The sequence below is a fragment of the Acanthopagrus latus genome, chromosome 20, assembly GCF_904848185.1.
Source record: "Acanthopagrus latus isolate v.2019 chromosome 20, fAcaLat1.1, whole genome shotgun sequence".
Lineage (NCBI taxonomy): Eukaryota > Metazoa > Chordata > Actinopteri > Spariformes > Sparidae > Acanthopagrus > Acanthopagrus latus.
In genome coordinates this window covers 10,915,726-10,939,056 of record NC_051058.1, presented here as the reverse complement: position 1 = coordinate 10,939,056, position 23,331 = coordinate 10,915,726, and the positions used below count along the sequence as shown (strand labels likewise).

The 23,331-nt window shown below is 43.7% G+C and overlaps 1 protein-coding gene and 1 long non-coding RNA gene across 3 annotated transcripts; one reads left to right on the top strand and one right to left on the bottom strand.

The window, feature by feature from the left end:
• The first annotated feature begins 888 nt into the window (after positions 1-888).
• Positions 889-3,278, top strand: LOC119009876. Its single transcript, XR_005071836.1, has 4 exons — positions 889-1,102; positions 1,510-1,562; positions 2,509-2,656; positions 2,995-3,278. It is a non-coding gene; the product is annotated as an uncharacterized LOC119009876 (long non-coding RNA).
• Positions 3,279-3,415: 137 nt separating this feature from the next.
• On the bottom strand, positions 3,416-21,993 carry LOC119009865 (ubiquitin carboxyl-terminal hydrolase 31-like). Of its 2 annotated transcripts, none has more exons than XM_037081561.1 (16): positions 20,094-21,993; positions 14,895-15,032; positions 14,677-14,765; positions 13,718-13,810; positions 13,342-13,477; positions 12,974-13,124; positions 12,598-12,778; positions 12,377-12,488; positions 11,030-11,124; positions 9,772-9,849; positions 9,487-9,616; positions 9,053-9,172; positions 8,740-8,965; positions 8,487-8,645; positions 7,410-7,562; positions 3,416-7,290 (listed from the first exon to the last, which is right to left on the bottom strand). In XM_037081561.1, the coding sequence occupies exons 1-16, from the start codon at positions 20,673-20,675 to the stop codon at positions 5,762-5,764; spliced, it is 3,972 nt and encodes a 1,323-aa protein (XP_036937456.1). In that variant the 5' UTR covers positions 20,676-21,993; the 3' UTR covers positions 3,416-5,761. The 2 variants fall into 2 exon arrangements, with proteins under 2 accessions (XP_036937456.1, XP_036937458.1); XM_037081563.1 differs by having other exon boundaries at positions 3,416-7,287.
• Between the last annotated feature and the right edge of the window lie 1,338 nt (positions 21,994-23,331).

Genomic DNA, 23,331 nt, shown 5'->3' with positions numbered 1-23,331 from the left:
TGGGTCGCACAACAGTGCACGTCATCGACACCTCCGCCATCTCACGCAACTGCCGACACATCAGCGGCTCGGATTTACATAGCAATGGAGGTGGAAAAAGTGTACCCTCTGAGGTGTCACATTGGTTGACCAAAACAGACCCCCAATTCACTGCCTTCTGTCTAAATCCGTGGACCTAGCTGCAAAAACAGCCAAATTGGGGGCTTGCTGCCCAGTATGAAAATGGCTATTGTAACACAGTTCTTACTTACAGGTGATCATACATGAATAAAATCTAAATGATATGGATCCCTCTATATCTAAATCCTTTTGAATGAATCTGGCTGAATGACATTAGCTCATGATACTGAATCTTGCATTTGTTCTTAGAAAAGCTAACAATTACCAAATGACTTTAAAAAGAAAAGGTTTCTATTTTGCTGTTAAAAGTGCTTCAGACTGCTCTCTGATCTATAAATACCGACACATCCAACTTGAGGAGTTTTCATCTCAGCTGCTGCCACCTGCTTTTTAAAGTTTCCCACTTATCTGTGAAGTCTCACTGTGTTTTCTCTGTTTTCTGTCGAGCTTTTGAATGTCCTGGACTTCTCGTGGGTTTTTCTGTGTGTGGTGTTCACAGATGGCATAAAGGCCCGCTGGCAGGAAATAAACAGCAAAATATCACTGTGTGGAAAAATATCAAAGGGTGGACACAGTATCGTAAACATCTAAAGTGATGCATATAAAGGGCTCTGCGGCAGATACTACCTACAGTTTGTTGAAATCGTTTCAGAGAGGGCGTAATTCAACTCCATGGTCATTTTTTTTGTTGGAGGGCGGAGTGTGTTCATGGAGTGCCGCAGGAATAAGTACAAGAAATGTCCTAAAACCCAGAAATCAGTTGGCATTTTTGCACTTCAGGTTCTCTCGCCTCAAAGTCAGGGGGTTTACTAACAATGTTTATTCACAGAGAAAATCAAAAAGTTTACTCGGGATAACAGTGCGTGTCATTTGGCTGACTTCCCTCATCGACCAATGAGACTAAACCTGAAACGAACAGACCTCTGGAATATTACTTTACCTGTGAACATTTGTGTGAGTCGTCGTCAGAAGTTAAGAAAAGGTCAGTTATCAACTGGTATCCACAAAACTCTGTGAATGTCTTTTGTGCTCTTTCAAGAGCATTACATACAGTATATTAGCATGTTCTGTGACTTAAATACATCAGTAAACATCCCCATTCAAGCATTTAAATGTCTTTTAAAAAGATGGGTGCTATCAAGTGGCTAAATCATCGTCACCGCGGCAAACACCAACACTCGTCACCTCACTGCGTCTTTTTCAAACTACTTTAACTCCAGCTTTTCAACTTGTAGAACTTGTAGTTTGATGAAATTGTAGTGAAGTGTGTATCGTACATTGTAGCAGGATGCTTCGTGGTGGTGACGCTGAAGACGCGATCGTGGCGTGGTTAGCTTAGAGCCTTACGTTAGCTTTTTTTGATCCAGCACTTTCATTTACATTTCAAAGGTCATAAAAGGGGTGGTGTGCATTTGTGACGATCATCTTGCTGAACGAAACATGTAAGTATGACTTTTTCTCATTTTTATCATGAGCGAACAATCCCATTGGCTTGTTGTTGAGGGAACCGGGGCGACGCTAACTTCCAGGTTAGCCTGCAAAAAGATGCGATCCCTGCCGCTCTCTATCGCATCACAGCACATTAGATATTCTGTAATAGCGAGATTTTCATTATTAGGTATTATGTATTACAAATGTGTGTTATGTATTTTGATATTAAACTATGTCATAAGATATCACCATAAACACGGGCCTATAAAAAAACATGCTGCAGGGTTAAATGAACATTTGTGGCAAAACGATCGAAGGTCCACAAAATTGCAGTGTGATTCAATTGGATTACATTGGACAAGTTTAATATTATAGTGGGATTAATGACTTTGGGGCCACCCTCCGTCGGTCACCTTCACCCCAGCAGTCAACACTTTAATCCACCCAAACAGCAAGCCGAGAAAAAGTGGGAGCTAATCATGAAGATCCTGCTCATCATCCCCCTTCTATCAAGGGACAGCATGTCTCAAAATCGAGACTCAGCAGCAGCACCCAGGATTGAATTTGGCCACAGGAGAAAAAGAAAAAAAACACGATTGGATTGATCAATACGATTAGATTGCCTCTCTGCAATGCAACCAGAGCGTTAACGCGGCGAAAAAGCAAAACATGTAAACCGATTCTGCATGCTCGACGCATTGCATTCAGGAGTCAGGCAGGGTAATATCACGCTGTCGTGTGTTAAATCCAGATAAAAGTTGTTGAATTCTCCACTGAGGTCTTGCTAATGATGTTCTCTTGGAGCTGATACAATTGGCAAATGCTTATTGATTTCAGCAGTAGAGGAGGCTGGCTCCTTTACAGAACAATCTTGTGGCCGGCTGCAGTCTGTGATTTTTCTAATTGCATTCATACATGCATATTAATTGAATAACCTTGTGTATTTTTTTGGTATAGCGACGCCGAATGCTAATTTTCTGGAGGGAAAAGGTAAAGAACTCGGAGCCTGACCTGCCCCTGCATGTGAAGGGGGGGAAGCGCGCCGCAGCCCCATCACACCACAGGCAATTTTTGAAATTTCATCACTTCTCAGACTGCACAAGAGGTGAGAAGTGAGAGGGTGAAAATGTAATTCCCCAAACTGATGACTGTTACACAAAATTACAAGAATAGAAAGACAAAGAGGCAGCATTAACTCTTAATACGCCCAGCCTTGGGCCAAACTAATAAAACCACAATCGAATCAGCTCTAAATAAATGATGGCGCTGTAGTTTAATAACGCATCATCCACCTCTCTGGCAGCATTGGATTCGACGGTGCCATACATCTCCATAATCCCACAAGTTCAAATTGAAGGACAAATTCATGCCGGGTGTTGCTTTATTTCCAGAGCTCATTATTTTCTGTGTCCTCTCGAGATTCTTTTTTTTTTTTTTTTTCAGGCAAACACTGAGCTCCACCAAGTGGAGAAGATGAGAAATGTGCAAAAAGGAAAGAAATCATCCACAAGCCACATGTGTCGACAAAATGTTACTTCCTGACATGATTTTATTTTGTTTGTTGTTGTTGGTTTGTTTGTTGTTGTCGTCTTGCATCGCCAAGTCAATGCCAAGACATCCCCGCAAGAAAACATGAACACAGTACATGTCAAATGTTACATTATATCACAGGGTATAAATGGAAAAATAAAAGTCTGATCATTCTCATGCATTTGTGAAAGTAAAATCACTCCACACAGCATTTTGTTATATTTATACATCCCTCTATTTTATGAACACGTTTTCACATTATATACTGCATGTGTTGGGTGTCATAGCACAGTATAACACACTGTAGCCACCAGGCACTGAAGAAAATCATTCCTTTTTTTTTTTTTTTTTTTAATTCTGCACCGTGTGCCAGAGAGCCATGTGGAGCAGCTCGTGGTCCGGCTGCTCGGCTGACGCTCCTGCACTGTGACCCTGACATTCAAGCAAATCGTTAACTCTTGACGTACATCAACGCAACTGTCATTATTCAATTTGTATTTTAATGATGCCTTCCAAGCGCTATCGTTCACAGTGAAATATGTCTTGTGGGTGTTTGTTTTTTCTTCCTTTAAGACAGGTTCGATAATACAAGAATTGAGTGGATAAAAACAGTATCAAATTTTGCATCATTACTTTTTTGTCTTCTTGTTGTTGGAATCTGCAGACAAAAGCAGACGACAGCGTGGTAACAAAGAATGAGTTCTCATCTTAAACCTGTCCAACTGTGTAACAGACATCTTATAAAACACTACCGTCTTCAGTCCGTCTTAATTTCTCAACGCTCACAGAGTATGAAACTTGTAAACTGCAGCAATGTTATGTCCCAACGCCATATAAAAAAGTTGTTAAAGGTGCACTTTGTAGTTTTGGGGAAGAAACCAGAGGAGAAATATCCCCTTTGACTGAACTTTTATATGCCTAAACAGGCTGAATAAACACACTGACCTTACAGGACAACACGATTTCAGACTGTTTTGCTGTGTTTACATTTGGCGGACCCTGCCACCGTTCTAAAAAGAAACTTTTCCGAATTTGAATTTCTTCTCCAAATCCACATAGCGCCCCTTTTAAAAGCTTGGGAACTGTGAGGAAGAATGAGACAAAATGAATACAGAAAACGTCAATTTGCAAGTGAGTTGATTTACTTTGAGGGAGTGAATGAGCAATACTTATCATTCATACAAAAATGTATATTACTTTGAAGAAATGTGCAAACAAAGCTTTAATAAAGGATGCCGTACCATGCTCTCCGATGCTGGCATTTGGAAAAATATACAGTTAGAAATATATACACATCCAAGAGTAGCACGTCTACATACTCAGTGTGGGCATTAGCAAGAATCTGCTTGCATAGTTAAGTGCATGCATAAGCAATTTTTTTTTTTCCTCTTTTTGTTCATGCAACAACTGTCGTATACTTCATGAGCGGTGATCTCAATCCGTGTCGGTGCGTTTCAGTGCTGATCTACTCCGTGATGCAAGCTAAAGATGTGCACAAGCTGTGATGTGGACAGAGGATGGGCGGACTCAAAACATACCACGATGCTCCGCGCGCATGTACTCTTGAACACGACCGCCCCAGCCGTCTGCGAATATGTCGTCTGTGTGCGAGATGGCTTCTTTTTTTTCTTTTTTTCTTTTCTTTTTTTTTTTTTTTTCAACATTTAACCCTGTGTTCGTCTGAGAGGAATGTTTCGGAGATGTCTGGCAGTCTGAGGAGGGCTGATCTTTCGTGGTATCAGCAGCTGGAGGGCAGAGGTGGTGACGGGCGGCGGCGGTTTGTCTGAGGGGTAACTGGTTATCACAGGTAAATAAAAACACAAACATTTAAGAACCATTAAGAACCGGAGGTCTCCAGACATTAAACACCAACGACACATGCTTCATTCCTGCACTTCTCCTCTCTCTCTCTCTCTCTCTCTCTCTGTCGGCCTCTCGATGACAGTCTCTGCACAAAAACACTTCTTTAAAGGCTGTTGCACGATAACTACACCAAGGAGCATAATGTAAACAGCAGTTCAGGTTAAATAGGCTTAAATCGTGTTTTACTTGAAACGACATGTTCAGTGCTTAATAAATATTAAAATTGACTTATAAATTTACCAACACCTGCAGTTTATACAATTTAGATTAAATACTTTGATTATCTGAGGCACTGATGTTTGTTGTCGACATATGGCTCTCGGTAGTGAGGGAGAGCTGTACATAAAGAATTTTTTTTATTTTTTTGGAAATCAATTTCACTGCATCAGCATGTCAAAAATTGCCGGTAAACTTCCTTTGGTGACTGAGCAGTCCGTTCCAATATTACATCTGCTTCCCATCTTGTGCAAAGTCACTTTTATTTCTCACCTCGTACTGAGATGCACGTCTCTCAACTATGCTACAGACAGAACAAGGCAATAATGTCAATACATGTGCAGTCCATGCTTATTTACAATACATTATAATATTCCTCAAAATCAATGCAATCCATACAAAGTGCTTCGTTAAAATCCATTCCTAAATAACTATTTAACAACGTGGACAGGTAGGTGTCCGGTATGGCAGCTGGTATTCAGTAACCACTGTAGAGCTACAGGTGCTTTAAAGATGTTTGTCAGACACTTGGTCTAGTTGATGGTTGAAAACACCTCAGAGCTGCACGAGAGAGATTGTGGTGAGGCTGACTAAAATAACGTCACTTGGACCTCTGGCTAGTTTGTGTGGAGTTGATGGGGATCTTCCTCGACTGCATTGTCTTTTTCGCAGGCTCTTTCTTTGAAGGATCTTTTGTGTTGGCAGAGGATTGTGTGGTTGTTTCTGCTCCAGAAACTTTGGACTTCGTGGAGGGCAGCAGTGAATGCTTAGCTGCAGCGGACGCCTTCGAGGATTCCTTATCTTTGGCTGTGGTCACGTTCGTCTCTGAAGCGACATTCTGGGCTTTCTTGCCCGCTCCATGTGGGTTTACCTCCTTAGCTGCGTCCCCAGCACCATCCTCCGGACTTCCTTTGGCTTCTCCCGCCCCTGCTTTCCCACCATCAGTTGACTTGCGGGTCTCTTTGGGCCTCAGAGCAGTTTTGAAGAAAGACAAACCTTTCTCCTCTGTCTTACTGTTCCTCTGAGGTCCCCGTGATGGTGGGGCCGCACTTGCAGAGGAAACACCTACACTCGAGGATCGGAGACTAGCCATGGACGAGCTACTGCTCGAGCTGCGGCCCGGAGGCTTGTTCTCCGCGGCGCGGCCCAGCTTGCCCTCCGCTCTACTTGCAGCACTCGACCTGGAGGGAGGACCTCCAGAGCTAACCTTCCTCTCTGGGGCCGCGCTGGCCCGCGAGGATTCACGGCTAGTGCTCCTGTCTGCTGCTCTAGTCCTTGCTGAGGCTGAGCTTTTCTCGCCTCCTGATCTGGGTGATGTCTTCCTCTGAGGGTGTGAGCTTTGTAATCCCGGAGAACCGCTCTTCCTCTGCTGGGCAGAGTCAGAATGTTTCACCTCCGGGGTTTGCGATGATCCTTTCTTGGAGGGGGTTGCAGTTCTGGAGGAACCAGCCTTGCTAGTTTTAGGCGGCCCATCGCTTTTGTCCTTGGGGTTGGACGCAGATGCTGCACTCTTGGCCTGTGTTCGAGACTGTAACTTGTCAATGGCCGGGGATGCGGGAGACAATGAGCTGGAGGACGTTGAGGACGTGGCAGGACGCTTCTTGGGACTCCTTTCACTCTCTAACCCGGTCTTCGTTGAGCTCCTTTTAGAACCAGTGCTATCTGCAGACCCATTTCTTTGTTTCGGCTCCTTCGAAGCTGCTCCGTGTCGAGGGCTGACCTGTTCGGCACCAGTGACTACATTGTTGTTATCCCCAGCCTGGAGGGAGATCCTCTGCTCTGCCTGTGCCACAGCCTTGGAGTGAACCTGCTCTATCAGCCTCTTACTGCCCGGATTACCGTCCAAAGCTGCGAGGGCCAACTTGCCCCCTGACAGTTTTTCTGGCTTAGGTGACCCAGTGAAACAGGAGGTATCAACCACCTCTCCTATCATCTCCAGTGTCGGGGAGGACGAGTGGGATTCCAGGGAGAAGCGGGAAGGAGAGTTGGAACGGAGCTGGAGCTTAGCGGAGTGGGACCAGGATGGTTTAGTGCCATTTTCGCTGAGCGCCAACGGGCTGGCAATGGAAGATCTTGAGGAGAATGTTTGCCTTTGCATGCCTCTTACTGCTGGCCGGCTCGATAGGCCTGCTTTGTACAAAAGACACACATCAATAAAATATTTTTTTAAAGAAAGTATTCATAGTTGTCACCTTTTTGAAGCACTGAGAACAAATCAGAAATGGCGCATGCTTGGATGAGTCTCTCACCATCGTCCTCGCTCCGTTCACCAGCAAACTCGGCCGACTCAGAGAGGGAGGCCAACGAGGTGCGTCTGGATGAACCGGATGAGGCCTGGCTAGGCGGACGGCTGCCCATCAACCGACTGATCCAGTGCTCACACAAAGACGAACTGGTAGATCCTGAAGTCCAAAACAGACATTGGGTGATGCATTCCCCTTATTTCTGACGCATGTATAATCAACAGTGTCGGATGTTCATTGCTAAAGTGGCAAAATTTCAAATGAAAACTTTAGGATTCAGACTGCTGTGAATACCAAGTTTGTTGTTTCTACTTTTGTTTGTCGTCATCAGCTCCTTAATCAGTCTTTTGCTTCAGGCACAATACGCCCACGAAGTACAGGGATGCACCCATCCATCCGCACAGTCTGCCTAGTTGTTTCATGTTTTGTGGAAAATATATCGTCTGGTTTTCCCTTTTTCCCACCTGTCCTCCAGCTGCTCTGCCTGAATTCCCTATGATTTACAGGGTTTCCTGAGGTACAGAGAACTGTACCTGTCGCAAATGTATCCACCAACATCTGCTAACTGTGATGTTGGCTACTGTTAGCCCTGGTACTGTAGCTGAGTCCCCCCACCTGGTCCTCAAACCCCCAGGCCTAAAATACCTCCACCTTCTAGCAATTCCACTGCTCCTCTGCTGGAGCTAACTAACTAGCTGCATAACTAACTGAGCTAAACAGTTAAATGACAAGAAAAGCTTTCTGTCCATCAGTATGTTCTCCTTAAAACATGATCCAGTTTCATTCAAATCAGTGAATAAGAGTTATGAAGCTGTGTTTTGTACAGTCATCAGTTTGTGAAGTGATGCTTTTGGGGAAGACTGGAGCTAAACAGGTTGTTTCAGACAAAAGTTAAACAGAGAGGCTGCATAAAAAGGCCAACATAAGATATAAGTGAGGATTTTTTTGTGAATCATGCTCAGCTCTGTTGGAGTTCCAGAATCTAAATATAGAGCTGGGAAATGAGCATAACAGGTCCCCTTTAAACATGCATCTTGAGATTTACGAGCTACTATCAATAAATACAACAAATAAAAGCATTACCTCCCACAGAACTGTTGGCAGACCAAGATGGAATCGTGGCTCGTCTTTGATAGAACAAGATGTAGCCGGTCTGCTTGCAGACATCATCTTCAGATATAGGCTGAACGTCGCTGTCATCGAAGCAATACCACTGTCCATCGATGGAGTTCTTACAGTGAGCTACAAGCACACAACACAATAAGTATGACGAAAATCTCTTAGGGGGCTTTCATGAAAAGGAAAAAAACACAACTGTACTCTGCTGCTCTGTTACCTGTGTAATGTCCGCCCTGCATGGTCCCGTGATGGTTGCACACTGCGTACAGGTCATAAAGGTAGTCCTCCGGGTCACGGCCCATCCCGTAAGGCCGTCTCCACGGCGACCAGTGGGAGGGGAGGCTCCAGCTGCTCTGGCTCCTCTTCACCATGTGGGGCGCCATGTCCATGCCTGTGAGCGGGAACTTCACCATGTTCTGCATCTTCATTCGCCGGTCTCCATCCTGTTGTTGCAACACATTCAATTTGACATGATCATCTCTCACTGTCTTTTATAATTTTTCAACTGTTTTACATTTCTACATCAGCACCTGTCTGAAGCGTTTCAGGTGAAGTATGAGGATGTCCGGCAGGGTCCACAGACTGAGCTTGATGCTGCCCTGCTGAAGCTGCTTACAGTGCGGACACCGCCACGCATCATCAGGAGCCAGCTGAGGTCAAAGTGAAAGAAAGTCAACTCACATTATGTATTTTTTGTTTTTTTAACTGTTATATTTGTGTATTTTTGTGTAATAAAGACACCATTTATTGCAGAATTTTGAAACTTGTATACTTGTAAACATGTATGTATCCAGCTGAATATAACGATGAAGAGAAAAACATGTATTCCAACAACCCTTTCCCACTGTTTCCTCTCACAAACTACACCTGAGAATAAAATAATTAGCAAAACCCGTCTTTAATCCACACATGTACGATGTTGTCAACAATCCTGCAGCCGACATGATGCCACGTCTCGGCCTACCTGTTCCTCTTTGGTGTACAGTTGAAAGCACTGGGCAAGCGAGCAGGTCTGAGGCTGCAGATGCTGCTCCTTGACTTGACGCACGCTCTCAGCATCTGGGATGTACTCATCCTCTGTCCTTTTGAAGAGACTGTGGGCAGAACACAGCACGAGTCACTGAGGGATCACGTGGAACTTCAGAAGACCTTCACTACAGCTCTGAACGGACACATCACACGTCAGCCCTGAGCTCTGTTACGTGAGTGTTTGTGATCGGGGCTCCGGCTCGTGACAGATCTCACTTACTAGTCCTTCGTCTCTTTGTCCCATTCAACGACGATTTTGACGTGAGGCGGCCCTCCAGGACCGCAAGACTTGAATGCCCTGTTGAGAATTAGATAAAGAGAACACAATGTTATATCTGTCATTCAGCTGATGATACAGATTTCTTACAGCACAAAATGTATAAGAGGTTAGACTACAGCAAGTTTCGCCCCTAAACCACTGCTGTGAATGTTAAAGTATTTATTACAAATACAAAAAAGTAGCATCAGAGAAAAATGAAATGTCACTGTGACTTTTCATGTTTTTTATTTTTCTTAATTGCACATCAAATTAGTAGTGTGATGTCACAAAGTCATGGAATTTAAGGCGGGACTACTGACAAGGTATTTCAACAGCAGTGTGTTCAGTGGGAGGAAGGAGCTTCTGTTGGTGCGGGCTTTGTCTTTTTAGATTTAAAGATCTTTTACATGCATCAGAACACATACAAAACAGTGAAGGAAATGAAAACGAACAAAAAACATAATAGGTCTCCTTTTACACAACCAAATGGCACATAGACCAATGGTGTCAGGGACAAGAAACTATTTAATTTGGCAGAAAAAAGTAGCGTATTAACTATGTATGATTGTTAACAATTACAAAAAATCACAAAAGAAAAATCACAGGAAAATCTACTCAATCCCTCATTTCACACCGTCTTCCTGCAATCACTGCCTTCACTGCTCGGGTTGACTGTACAGTTTATCAGCTGTTCTGTACAGGTAGTGTTGCATATTAAATAACATGTAACAACAATAAAATACGTAACAGTCAGAGTTCATCATGGCAGAAAATAGGTCCCTTAAGGAGGAAGGTTGGGAACCACTGATATACCAACGGTTCATTAAACTTACTTAGATACATTAAATAAACATTTAAATATAACTTATGGCAAACCAGACAAGCAACCAAACACTGAGCCCCGCTATAACTTAAATAAGTTTGAGGGTTGATTTTCTGTTACTGAAGCAAATGTCTTTTTTTTTCTCACTCTGCTCATTTTTAAATCAATCGATGCAACAACCACAGAGGTTGACACCTTCTTCAGAAGAAAAATCCATGAAACCAGACGAGCTATTACACTTCTCAGGAGATATTTTCACATCAATACCACTGAAGAGTCAGCCTACATGCTGTAGCTCTTCAATCAACTTGAAGTGGACTGAACAGCTGCAGGGTTTTATGTAACCACTGTTCGAGTGGGCTAACACTCCCCCCTGGTGGCGATGAGTGACATTACCTCTCCACAGAGGGATGGCAGAGCGGCTGCTCCTCCTGAGGCAAGAGATATGTGATCCCAACCACTCCTACCACACGCAAAGTGAAGGGCCCTACCTACAGACCATCAGGGATGAGACAGTAAAACACAATACATGTAAGCCACAGGCGGAAGAAGTATTTGTGTCCTTATAAATAATAGCAATACTTTTTACTTTTTTATATTCAAATACTTCACTTTTGGTATTCTAATCTACATGAATTCATTATATGGTATGATAACATTATATTTGAGGCATCCCTGTCCTGTGAGAACCACGTATCTTTTAAAAAGCCAGAAAAACAGCCTGTTTTCAGCCTCGTGAAGATGCAGTTAGTCCAAGAGAGTTTTAAGATAGTTTATTTAGGTTACAGGACAGTTTATCCAGAAATGAAAATTTGGCAATGAGCAACTCACCCCCATGTAGAGGGAAACTGTGGCGTAGTTTCATAGCCCGCCTGACATTTCTGGCGCTACACTGCAAGACAGCATTGCAGCATTCTGCTGAACAACTTATGTAGATGGGGACTTGTTTTTTAACTTTTTAAAAAATGAAAAAATAAAACATGAAATGGCTTCATACAACTTGCCTGGTGTAATCCAAGACAGTGGAACTATCCCAAACTGATTTGAAAAGATGCTAGTTACACCCTTGTACGGGCACCCACTTCAAACAGGGTGCAGGCTAATGCTTTTAGTTTAGCAGCTATAGGGAAGGCGTCTGCTTTTCAAAGCGGGTAGAAAATGTTTTTTGAGATCAATTTGGGATCTCGGGGCTTCCACAGAAACTGATAACGCCCAATGAACTGTATGGAGTCATTCTGTGTTATTTTCCAATTGTTTAATTAGTTTTAAACAAGTCCCTATCTACTTCATCTGTTTAGCAGAATGCTGCAACTCTGTTTCACCCTGAAGCTCCAGAAATGTTTCGTCCTGACTTTCCACTGTCATGAGGGCGAGTAGTTAATTACAGAATTCTCTTGAATGGGTGAGGCTAAAGTTTAAGAAGGAGAAGTACTTTCTCAACCCGTAAAGGAACATTCATAATCGACACACATGATCATACGATACAAGGTTTTCACTGGACAGGAAGGGTATGAAGAATTGTAATCTGGAAAGTAACTAGTCACTAAAGTTGCCAGACAAACAGCTGAATCCAAAGTACAATATTTACCTCCGAGATGTAGTGGAGTGGAAGTGTAAGATGACATAACATGGAAATACTCAAGTAAAGTACAAGTACACGTAAAGAAACTCTGTATTTGTACAAAGCTACATCCCATCACTGATGAACACATTGTTCAAAGATAAAGTGTGGATGTAACGTGCCTGCACAAAAACCCCAGGGCGCAAAAGATGCCTCATCTTCTCCAAGATCTCCTTCTGAAGCACATCCCACGTCACCGTACGCTCCAAATACAGAATAAATGGATTACCAAACCTGCGGGAGGGAGGGGAGGATTACAAAGGCAAAACAATGTGACCTGCATCGGTTTTATTAAGAACTCTTTGAGGTACAATTTTAAACTGATGCGAGCGTTGTTGGATACCTGCGTCCCTGCTGTCCAGCGCAGGCTCTGTTACACACCAACAGGACGATCTTCTCAGCCTGCCCGCTGTTCTTGTTGGGGCTCTGAGGCGGGCTGGTGGGCTCCTGGATCTGTGTGGATATCCTGTTATTGTCGGTGCCGTACTTCAGGTTGTTCTGGTTGAGATTTGCATGAGGGCTCCCTGTGATAAACACAGAAACACCCATCAATCGCTTCGAAAGACAACCCGACATGCCGGTCAGTGCGAGTGGCAGCTCCCTAAACGAAGCACTCCTCCACTATTAGTCCTTCTCTAATCTAATCTCCACTCCCACTGGCACAGCGAGACAAAGTGCTGAAACTTAATTTCTTAAGGGGCACAAACAGGATGTCGTACCGCCTCGCTTGGAGCGGATCTGCTCCGGCCTGAACAGCTCGGGCGTCTCGAAGGCAAAGATGGAGTCGCTCTCCTGAATGATCTCGAGGTCGTCGTCGTCGTCACAGAAGGAGCGGTGAAAGCCGTCGTAGTACATTTCAGTGAGGACGATCTGAGTGGAGAGGGGAGATGCAAGTCTACTAGGTTGTAACAAAAAGAAGGTGCTTCCACATACTACAATGAGGATTTATATTCTGAAAAACAGATGTTCTCAAAACACCAGGGCTGATTATTTTCAGCGTCGATTAACATGTCGATCACTCTCTGATCCTCTTACTTTCTATACAGTAATGGCTTTGAAAGAAGTTCACTTTCTAATAAAACAGTACCTGTTGAGCAGGGATTTTGGTCTCCGAGGCCACAGCTTGTCTCAGCCTGGACACGGTGCCGGAGAGAGGCACAGCCACCCCGACTCTCATACAGTGGGAGCACTTTCCTTGGTACACCACTGTCACATACAGCGGGCTGCAACACAGAAATGACTTGAATTAATTGGCTGTTTCGTAACCGTGGCTGGACTGATGTTTCCAAGACAGACAGCATCTTCTAATTTTAGCCTCCTCCTGTCAGATGTTTCATGGTGTTGGTCTTGACACATCTTTTTAACGCCGGGTTCAGACAGGATCTCGTCTCGTTTTTTTGTTGTTGTTTTTTTAGTCTGATAGATATTGTCTTACTCATGAGCTGGACGCAGAGTCACCTTACCGTGTGTGAGGTACCGGGATTGGCAGTGAGATGCAGAGGAAAGGATCAAAGGTGTTGCTCTGTTTCTGGCAGTGAGGGCAAGTCAGCGAGGACCTGCACGAGAGACACGGAGAATAATGAAACGCAGCGTGAAAAGCAAACCCCTTCAAAGCACTAGTTCAAGGTTCGACTTGATTTCTCTCCGGAACTTAGGCGAGAAGATTGATACCGCTCCACATGTGCGTGCACAGCAGTAAACATGGGCAGCTGTTCAGCTTAGCTTAGCATAAAGCTAATACCAGCTGGCCTGGCTCTGTCCCCAAGGTACTAGCAACTTTAAAGCTTGCTAATTAACGTTTTATATTTAGAATGTAAAAATGACTTACTGCAGAGTCAGGCTAGCAGATTCCACCTGTTTTCAGTCTTTGTGCTAAGCTAACTGGTTGCCGGCTTCAGCATACAGTATTCATCATACAGACATGACGGTGTTATCAATCTTCTGACGTAATCCTCAGCTAGACATTGAAAAAGATTTACCAAAGTCCCCATCTGCTTCAGTTGTTAAGGAGAAGGCTGCAATTCTGTTTCGCTGTGAAGCTCCAGAAATGTTTTGTGGACTATAAACTTTCCACAGACATCGGGGTGAGTAGATAATGACTGAATTTTCAATTTTGGAGCCAACTTTTCCTTTCATTGGTGCAATATCTAATATTATGTTGTATTCTCTGTTGTTTGAATGTATGTCTAAACATATCTACTTTTCATATTTATGGACAATACAGCACATTTTGTTGTTTATCTTGGTTCTACTGTCTACATAAAACGTTTTTTCCACAATACCAGATTGTAGCCCTTGACATTTTTTTTAAATATCATTGCTCCTCATTATTTTACTTATTTGTTAAAATGTATGTGAGCTGGCTGCGAATTAGAACTAGTTTAAATTCAAGAGAATGTATCACAGCAGTTGAACATGTCACCTGTATTGTGCCTGAAACAGCTCCTGTACAAAAGATCCAGGTGCTGGTAGTGGAGATCCCTCAGGGGGATTTTCTTCTTCTACTGGAGGCTGGAAAACAATGTGTGACATAATGCAATCGCCATCAGTGATGCAGAAGAAGGGGGCAACAGTCGGTCAAATGATGAAGATGCTAAAGACATTTGAAATGTTGGACTGTGCTCTGAGTTGGTGTTTTACCTTCCTGGGCGGTCTGATGTCCGGGTGGACAATGTGGTTGAGGTCTTCATGGACTCTGTCCAGCAACCAGAGGAGGAACTCCTGGGCATCATGCTGGGAGTTACCCTTGAACTGAAGGGCGCTCCTCGACACCACATTCTACAGTGGGACAAACACATACTGTAGTGCTTAAAGTGGATTGTCCTGAAAAACAAATGTTTCTGTAAATGCACTGAGTGCCGCTTTTTTTTTTATGACACCGTTAGCCTCTTCATAAAATATTCAGCATGTTTGACCAGGATGACGATCAGCACAATCCTAAAAGGTCAGCAGAGCTGCAGGGGGGGTGGATGGTGAGACGCAGGCATGGAGAAGCTTTTTAAAACCAGGACACAGGCTGGAAATCGACAGCTTAACCTCGAGGACAATTAGCTATTGGTGATGACAACAGTGTGTGCTCGACAGAGCCAACCATGGCTGGCAGCTATAAAGTGACCTCTGCTAGCTATCATATGTCACCAAAGGTCAAGGATACGAGGGGACTGTGCACTCCGTGCCTTCCCCGGCCCCATCCCGTGGGACATTCTCCCTCATTCTGAAGGCACTACAGAGGCAGCGTCAGCGTTTTGTGCAAACCAAGAGCTGGCCTTCCTTCTGCAGCCACAGAGGCTGTCTCTCAGTAAAGCTCTATTGATGAAGTTAATCTCAAGCAGCAGACTCCTCTGATGACGGGACCCATTTCAACATGGAAACAATTTAGAGATGTAGACAGCGGGTGAAATGCAGACTGAATAATCCGGACGCATTGTTTGAAATGTCTCTATAAATAGCACACCCTGACAAAAAATACCGTGTCCTATGAATGCTCATGCTGCGTGTTCCTTTTCAAGGTTCTGGCCAAAAATGGGTTAGACGCTTTGTGTAAATGAAATCAGTGTCAGCGCAACAACACAAACATTCAGCAGCTTTGGGCTCAGTTGTACTTTATGTAGTAGGGAAGAACTTTCACGTTTAAACATAAAGTGGCAAAATACGCTCTTACTCAGTCAAAACAAAAGCTTCTTTGTCATTACTACACATTTAATACTGTGAACATGTCAGATATATTTCACAATGTTAGTCTGCAATCAATTCAAACCGATTGTGCACACGTCGCAATCTGTCACTCACTGTTTTTTTCCACAGTCTTATTAGTAAAGACCATTTTAAGAACACACTTCAGTCATCTCATGTAACAAGATGAAACAGCAGTCAATACCAATCTTCAATGTTTCCTTTCTCAGTTCCAGTTGTGTCTAGTCCCACCAACTATGTTAGTCAACTAGATGAGATTCTATGAAGAAAATACTTTGTTTTCATGCTGATGTCTTCTTGCTGCTCTGTTTTCCTAAAAGACAGAGAGATTTACTTGTTGCTTAAGTAAGCGCTAACTGTAGCTGACATTAGCTAGTTAGCTCATTGGTTGTAATTATAACAGTGGGGGTGTACTCAAAAACCGTGGGGATGTCAAACTGCATGGAATACGTACTCCCACATAATGTTGCTTTAAAGTGATAGCTGCCTTCATTTATGTGCCTTAAACCCCACATCAAAAGACCAGAACTATCTCTTTTAAAAGTTAAGTATTTTGGCCCAACAACCAGGGTAGAGGTTCTTAAATTCACAGATGTGGTGTGAAATAAAAAGCCAAATGAAAAAGAATAGTGTTTGCCTCATGTTTCCTGCCGCTGATTGCTTTAAGTTTGTCATTTTAATATCCGACCTACATAACATACATTTGCCTCGCGTTGGTTTCCGGGACTCCAGCTTTTCCTTGGATCATCAATCACCTTATCAAATTAAGTATCACTCCTCCCAAACGGTGAAATGTCTCCTCTTGTAATCATTTGCGTAGGTCGTGCTCTCGGGCAGCTCAGACGGTGTGTACAGCAAGATAAGCTTCAAACTAATTTGCTTCCGAGAGTAAAACGGACTTGGGATGATTCCCCCGGTGTTATTATTACGGATGTCTTCCTAATGATCTTTGAGTGCTTTCTGTTTGGGCTCAGATTGTGGTCTGAGGCGAGAGGCACAGAGCCATCCGTCATGTCGCTGAGCTGTAATGTACGCTAACCATGAAATACCGCATGTTTTGCTGCAAGTCCAATTGGCTGCAGTTAAGGTCAGAGAGCAAAATCTTACTTTTGCCCTTCAAAAAAACACTTTGAGTACTTTTAAAACATCTAAACTTCACATTTGTTGCTATTTTAGGGGGGAAACTCAGTAAAATTTCGACTGCATGCCCTCCAAAAGATACAAGGGATGATGCTACTGAAACATTTACATCAGCAATCAAAAAACTGACAAAACAAGAATCGCCGTAAGCATTTAGCTCCACCAACAGGCTTCCTAGTTTATCACAAATGAGATACTGAATTTGCCTGATAGTCTAAGTTTGCACTTCATTTCCCCCACTGAGTTAAACATATCCAAGGCCTCTCACTCTGAACAGAATAATCTATATCCAATCAGACAGTTTGTACTCTGGCTGGCAACCAAGGTGGAAAAAAAAAAAATGGACAGAAATAGTAACACTGTCAAGAAGAAGTAGCACGTTGAACGGCCCCGTTCAATCCAGTCCCTCTCTATTGTGTATTTTGGAGCTTTTGAAAGGAGAAAATAGATTATCAGAGAGAGGAAAAAAAAAAAGAGACACAGAAAGTGCAGCGTCCCTGCTGTGAGAGAACAAACCTTTGTCGAGTGTGACAGGCAAAGTTTTCAGCGCTGGGATGCAGGTTTGCGAGGGGAGACGATGAAAAGAAGATGGACAATAGAGGAATTAAAAAAAAAAAAACTTTTCAGAGTTGTGTAACAGCTGAGATCTAGGACTCAGTCTTTTAAAAAGGCAATTTTAGTCCAGAAGCACTGATTTCACCTATTTCATACGCCTTTAAGAAGGCTGATTGTGAGCGCAAATACATGGTGCGGGATCTGATTTAGAATTAACTAGGGGTGTAAACATTCACCGATACGAATCGGTAACTTTTTTTAATGTTAAAGATGCGACTACATCCATACGCGGAGCCCTGTATCAATATAAATTTACTATTAACCGGCTGATGGCCTGAATCTAAAGTTACGTATCGGTTGATGGAAGCCTTGCTGCTAATTCTACTAAGCATCTCTCTACTCTCGTAAAAGGTTAAATGTCAACGCGAGAGTAACGTTAGCGTATCCGAGGGAAAAACCACAAGAGGAAGAACAACAACATATCCAGACAACTCCAATGCTGTTTACAATGCACCAGCTAATCTGAAATCTAAAGTTTGGAAGAGATTTGGATTTTTTAAGGAGGGACATTTGGACAAAAGTCTGGCCTGTAGAACTGGTCTGTAGAACAGCCAGTAAGTACCGCGGTAGCAACACAAATCTGAAACTCACCATGGAGAAAACTACGCGGGCGGTGAGGAGTCTGTGGATGCTAATGTTAGGAACGTTACAGCTAGCACAAGCAAGAACACGCAAGACAGTGACAAGGTTGTTCAAGACTTTTTCCAGCCACAACTTAACCACAACTCGGCGAGGTCCAGGGTCATCACGGCATCTATAGCCTGTTTTATTGCAAAGGACTTACGACCTTACATTGTGGTTGAGAGTGATGGCTTTCGAAACATGGTAAGGTAAGCAGTTCTACTCGTATAGGATTGCTTATTTTAATTTATAATGGAAAATGAATGTCTACATTAAACAAATGTTAAGAACTGTATCAGATTGCATCGCATCGTATTGTATCGCATCAAATCGTTCCATATTTAAAATGTATCTTCCCTGAATCGTATCATAACCCATGTATCTACATGTGTATCAAATTGTCTTATGAGGGAGAGATGCACAGCCCCAGAATTTATCCTTTTTTAAATAATTAAAATCATCCTTTTTGTCATTTTAAAAACAGACCAATGGCCTGTTGACAGAAAACCAGTCACTCAAGACCAGTATAATCACTGACCCTGTCTGGTATTTGAAGGAATTTCCTAATAATAGACAGACTCAAATTGGTATTTTAGACTCACCAGTGGGACCCAAACATCTGTAAATGGCTGTATGGATTCACTTGGACTGCAACCACGGGTTATTTTCATTGGCCATTAATCTGTCGATCACTCTCCTGATTAACAAACTAGTTGTTCAGGCTTTAAAATGGTCGATCAGTGTTATTCCCAAAGCCCAAGATGACATCTTCAAATGTTTTGTTTTGTCCACAACCCAAACATATTCAGTTTACGGTCACAGAGGATTAACAGAAAATAACTAAAATATATTCACCTTTAAGCCCTTGGAATCTGAGAATATTACTGATTAATTTGATAGTTGACAACTAATCAGTTAAACAGTTCCCGACGGTGCTGATGACCCCACTTTATATGTATTATCTCAAATGATAGGCCACATGAGGCACAAAATGGGGCTGAGGTGTTGCTGGTTACCCAAAACAGCCACTTGTGACAAAATTATAGTGACTTCACTTCTTTAAAATTTGGACTTAAAGGGACACTACGTAGTTTTGGAGAAGAAATTCAAACTTTAATATTGACTATATCAATTGGTTAATAATAGAAACTTGGATATATTTATTGTTTCCACAACTGAATAAACAGGCTGTTCTCAGAGGAAAATAAGGTTTCCTGGAACACTGTTTGAAGTGAGAAGGGTGGCAGGGTCCGCCATGTATAAACAGTGTGTTATCCTTTACGGTCAGTTGGTGTATTCAGTTTGTTTAGGAGTAAAACAAAACACAGTCAATAAGGATCTTTTCGTTTCTTTTTCTTTTTCCTTTAATAGGACAACACAGTCTCACACAGTTCCACTTTGCTTATCTGTGGCGGACCCTGCCACCTTTCTGGCTTCGAAGAGAATTTTGAAAATAAGGTCCCCAGATCACTGAGTTTGAGTTTCTTCCCCAAAACTTCAGGGTCCACCTTGTAGATAATTGGACAACAAGAAAACAATCGAATAAAAATGGCAAAAATCACTTGACATTTGAGTTTGTTGGGTTCCTGTGTGAGTATTAAAGTAGATCAGGACTGGCGGTGCTGCGTGTGGAAAAACTTTACTCTAGTCAGGAAGACTGATCTAATCTGGGTCAGAGAGGAGCCGGTCCGTCGGTGTAGCCTGCATGCTGCCTGTGTGTTTATGAGCTGTTTGTATTAAATACACCGCTGGACCGATGGAGCAGCTCACCTTGAAGTCCCTGCTGTGCTGAGGCGTGTACTCGAAGGTCCAGAGAGCCCGGACCAGCCCGGACAGCTGCTCGGTCACCTCCCCCGCCTCCTGCTCCTGCTGCTGCTGCTGTTGCTGCTGCTGGCTCGCCTTCTTCTGGACCAGCACCCCGTTGGACTTGGCCTTGTCGTTGCTGCCGCCGCCGCCGCTGCTGCTGGTCGGCGTCGTCTCGGAGCCCCTGAACTGCTCCAGAGCCAGGTACTCCGCGAACAGCTCCGTGTTGCTCAGGCACTGCAGGATAGCGTTCATGAAGCAGGTGTTGCCGTGGTTCTTGAGCCCGGCGACCCCCGGCACCTTGTCCCCGAACGGGAACCCCCCGCAGTCGCTGTCGTCGGACGGCAGGGACCCCCCGGTGGTGGTCGGGATGGAGGCGGCGTCGTCCTTCTCGTCCTCGGCGGCCTGCTCGTCGGTGCTGAAATGCGAGAGAGTCGACAGAGTCCGGAGAACTCTGTTCATGAAGCTCCCCACGGAGCGGACCGAGCTCCTCCGGAAGAGCTTCTTGCTGAAGGATTTCTTCTCCTTGTTGCTGACAACTTTCGACATGGTGGCGGCGTGATGGCTTCCCCCTCCCTCCACTCCACACACACACAAACACACTCACACTCACTCACACACACACCGCTTTAAATCCAGAAAGGGCCCCCCTGTTGTTCAGAGAATCTCCTCATCCCCCCCGCAGCTCGTCCACCTCGCGAGGCCCGGGCATATTTCACAGAAACCAAAAGGCCCGGCGGTTCTGGGCATCGTATGGAGACAGTAGCATCAGATCAGCCCACTTGCAACACTGCGTCGGATTGCATAAACAGCCCTCCACGGAGAGAGCCTCTGTCGCGCACGCTCGGGGTCGTCCCGCACCATCCCGCAGCCATCATCATCCTTCTCGAGCGGTGGAGTCCGGTGACATAACATCACCTGTGTCGCTGTTCGGAGGGAGGACACAGTGTAATGCCGCGCACGAAACGTCAAATCCACCTTCCGCGATCGGGCTGAGAGCGATCCTGAGCGGGATCCCTCATCATTTATTAAAACAACCCGCAGCTCCACCCTGACGTTTAAAGGTATGTTCTACACCTCCGGGTCAGCGCGTCCGAGGTAGATGCGGAGGTGGGAGATGTTTACCCCGGCTGGGTGTCTTCTTCCCCGAAGCCCCCTTTAAGGCGCCTCCTCCGCGGGAGCTCCGCCGAAGTGAGGAGGAACACCCCGACCGGAGCGGCTCAGCCCGCCGCTCCCTCGCCTTCCGCCGCCGCGGAGCATCTCTCCTCCAGCCAGATGTGACACGGATTCTTCCGGCGTTCCCTCCGAAAAGTTTATATTTCTCAATTTTTTTTTTCCTTCCTCCAAACTCACTCTCCACTCTAATTCCTCCTCGTCCGGACGGGATTGACGGAGAGGCCGCTCCTCGTCGCCTCCATCATCATCTGTAGGCTCCGCTGGATACTGCAGGCAGGGCGGTGACGGCTGACGTCAGGGCCGAGCGCTGGTCCATGTTGGAGGAGAGCAGGTAGAGCAGCATGTGATGCTGGAGGATGCTCCGGCTCGTCTCCGGACAGCACCGGCACCGACGAGCGCCGGTTGGGCAGCAGAGGCAACCAATTATCACCCGTCATTCACGGGAAATAAAAAAATGAGTCATTCTCTTTCATTTACTGGAGTTCAGGGAGAAAGGTTAGCGCTGAGTAACAGCCTGCAAGACAGTGAAGAGGGTTTATTAGTTTCTGTTCAAATTCCATCAAATCTTGAGTTCACTGAGTTCAAATTTAAATCTGCCGGTAAATCTGGCATGAATCTGTTCAGGGTGCAAACAGAATTCTCATAATCCGTTATTATGATGATCATTTTCTTGATTAACTAATTAATCATTTGGCAGAAAACAAGTTTATATTTAAAAAAAAAACACAATTACCTGAGCAAGGGGTGAGGCCATATGTCGATATTTACTATAATCATGATATTTTTAAAAAATGGATTATTGATATTATGTTAACACATAATAATAAAAGATGCTAGGCTTTTTCACCTTCCCATATGTGTATTGAGGGTGATTTATTTTCCCCAAAAGAGACAAACAATAAACAAAGTTAAAGGTACAGTAGATTGCTAGAAATGTCCAAATTTCTGTAAATATTGCGATAATATTGCCATCGTGAATTTGACTGGCCGTGTTAATAGCGTAATGAAAGTCTAATTTCGCGACAGCCCGAAGTGACATCTGATATTTATTCAATTTAAATTGTGTTGCATATGATGGATTTTATTAAACTGATTCCAATAACCCATAATAACCTGCTTCTCATGGCGGAAATACCGTTAACATAACTGATTATTCCACATTTCTTTGTTTTAAAAAGAAGTTCATAACCTGTAGAATCATGGAAACCTGATTTTTTTTTTTCATTAAAGCTCGTATACCTTTTCCCTTCTCCCAGAACCCAGGTGGAACATGTTAAATTACACTTACACTACGGCAAGGGGCTGCACTTGTTTTTCTTCATGGTCTTTATGTTTATTCTTTTTACTGTGCCAGAGCTCATAAGTCAATCAAAGCAAACTGACTTCATGCAGTCAGCTTCATTTAAGGGCCAGATTTTCATTAATACCAATAACTTGCCACCAATATCACTGTCCCAGTATTGGGCTGCATACCTTATTTGGTATCATGACTAAGAAAAGCAGTGAAACATAACATTTCAAAAGTTGGACGTAGGCATTGCTGCTTAAAAGATTACACAGATCACGTTTCTGTAACTCTTTTAACTCAAAGTACGCCATTTTTATTCAATTCATCACTTCAGCACTAACTTATCTTGTACTCTAAAATAGTTTCCAAATCTGGTCATTTTAGCAGATCTACTACACGATTTGAAGCAGGGCTGGGCAATATATCACTACTATGTCATACTATATCATATCATTGCTGTGGCGATACTATAGACTATGGTGATGCATAAGTGTTTTAAATCTTTTCCTGGTTTTAAAGGCTGCATTACAGTAAAGTGAAACCACTCCATTCTACTTCCCATACGTGCCCTTACCCACTTAGTCAACATTTCCTCATCGCTGATGATTATTTATTAGAAATTTTAAAGTGTTTATATTCTGTGGAAGTACCAATAGTCATCCCTATAATGTTGCCATATTGTCTAGCCCTGCTTTTTATCAATAAGTATCCATGGTGCTGGTTTCCTCAGGCAAGGAGTCT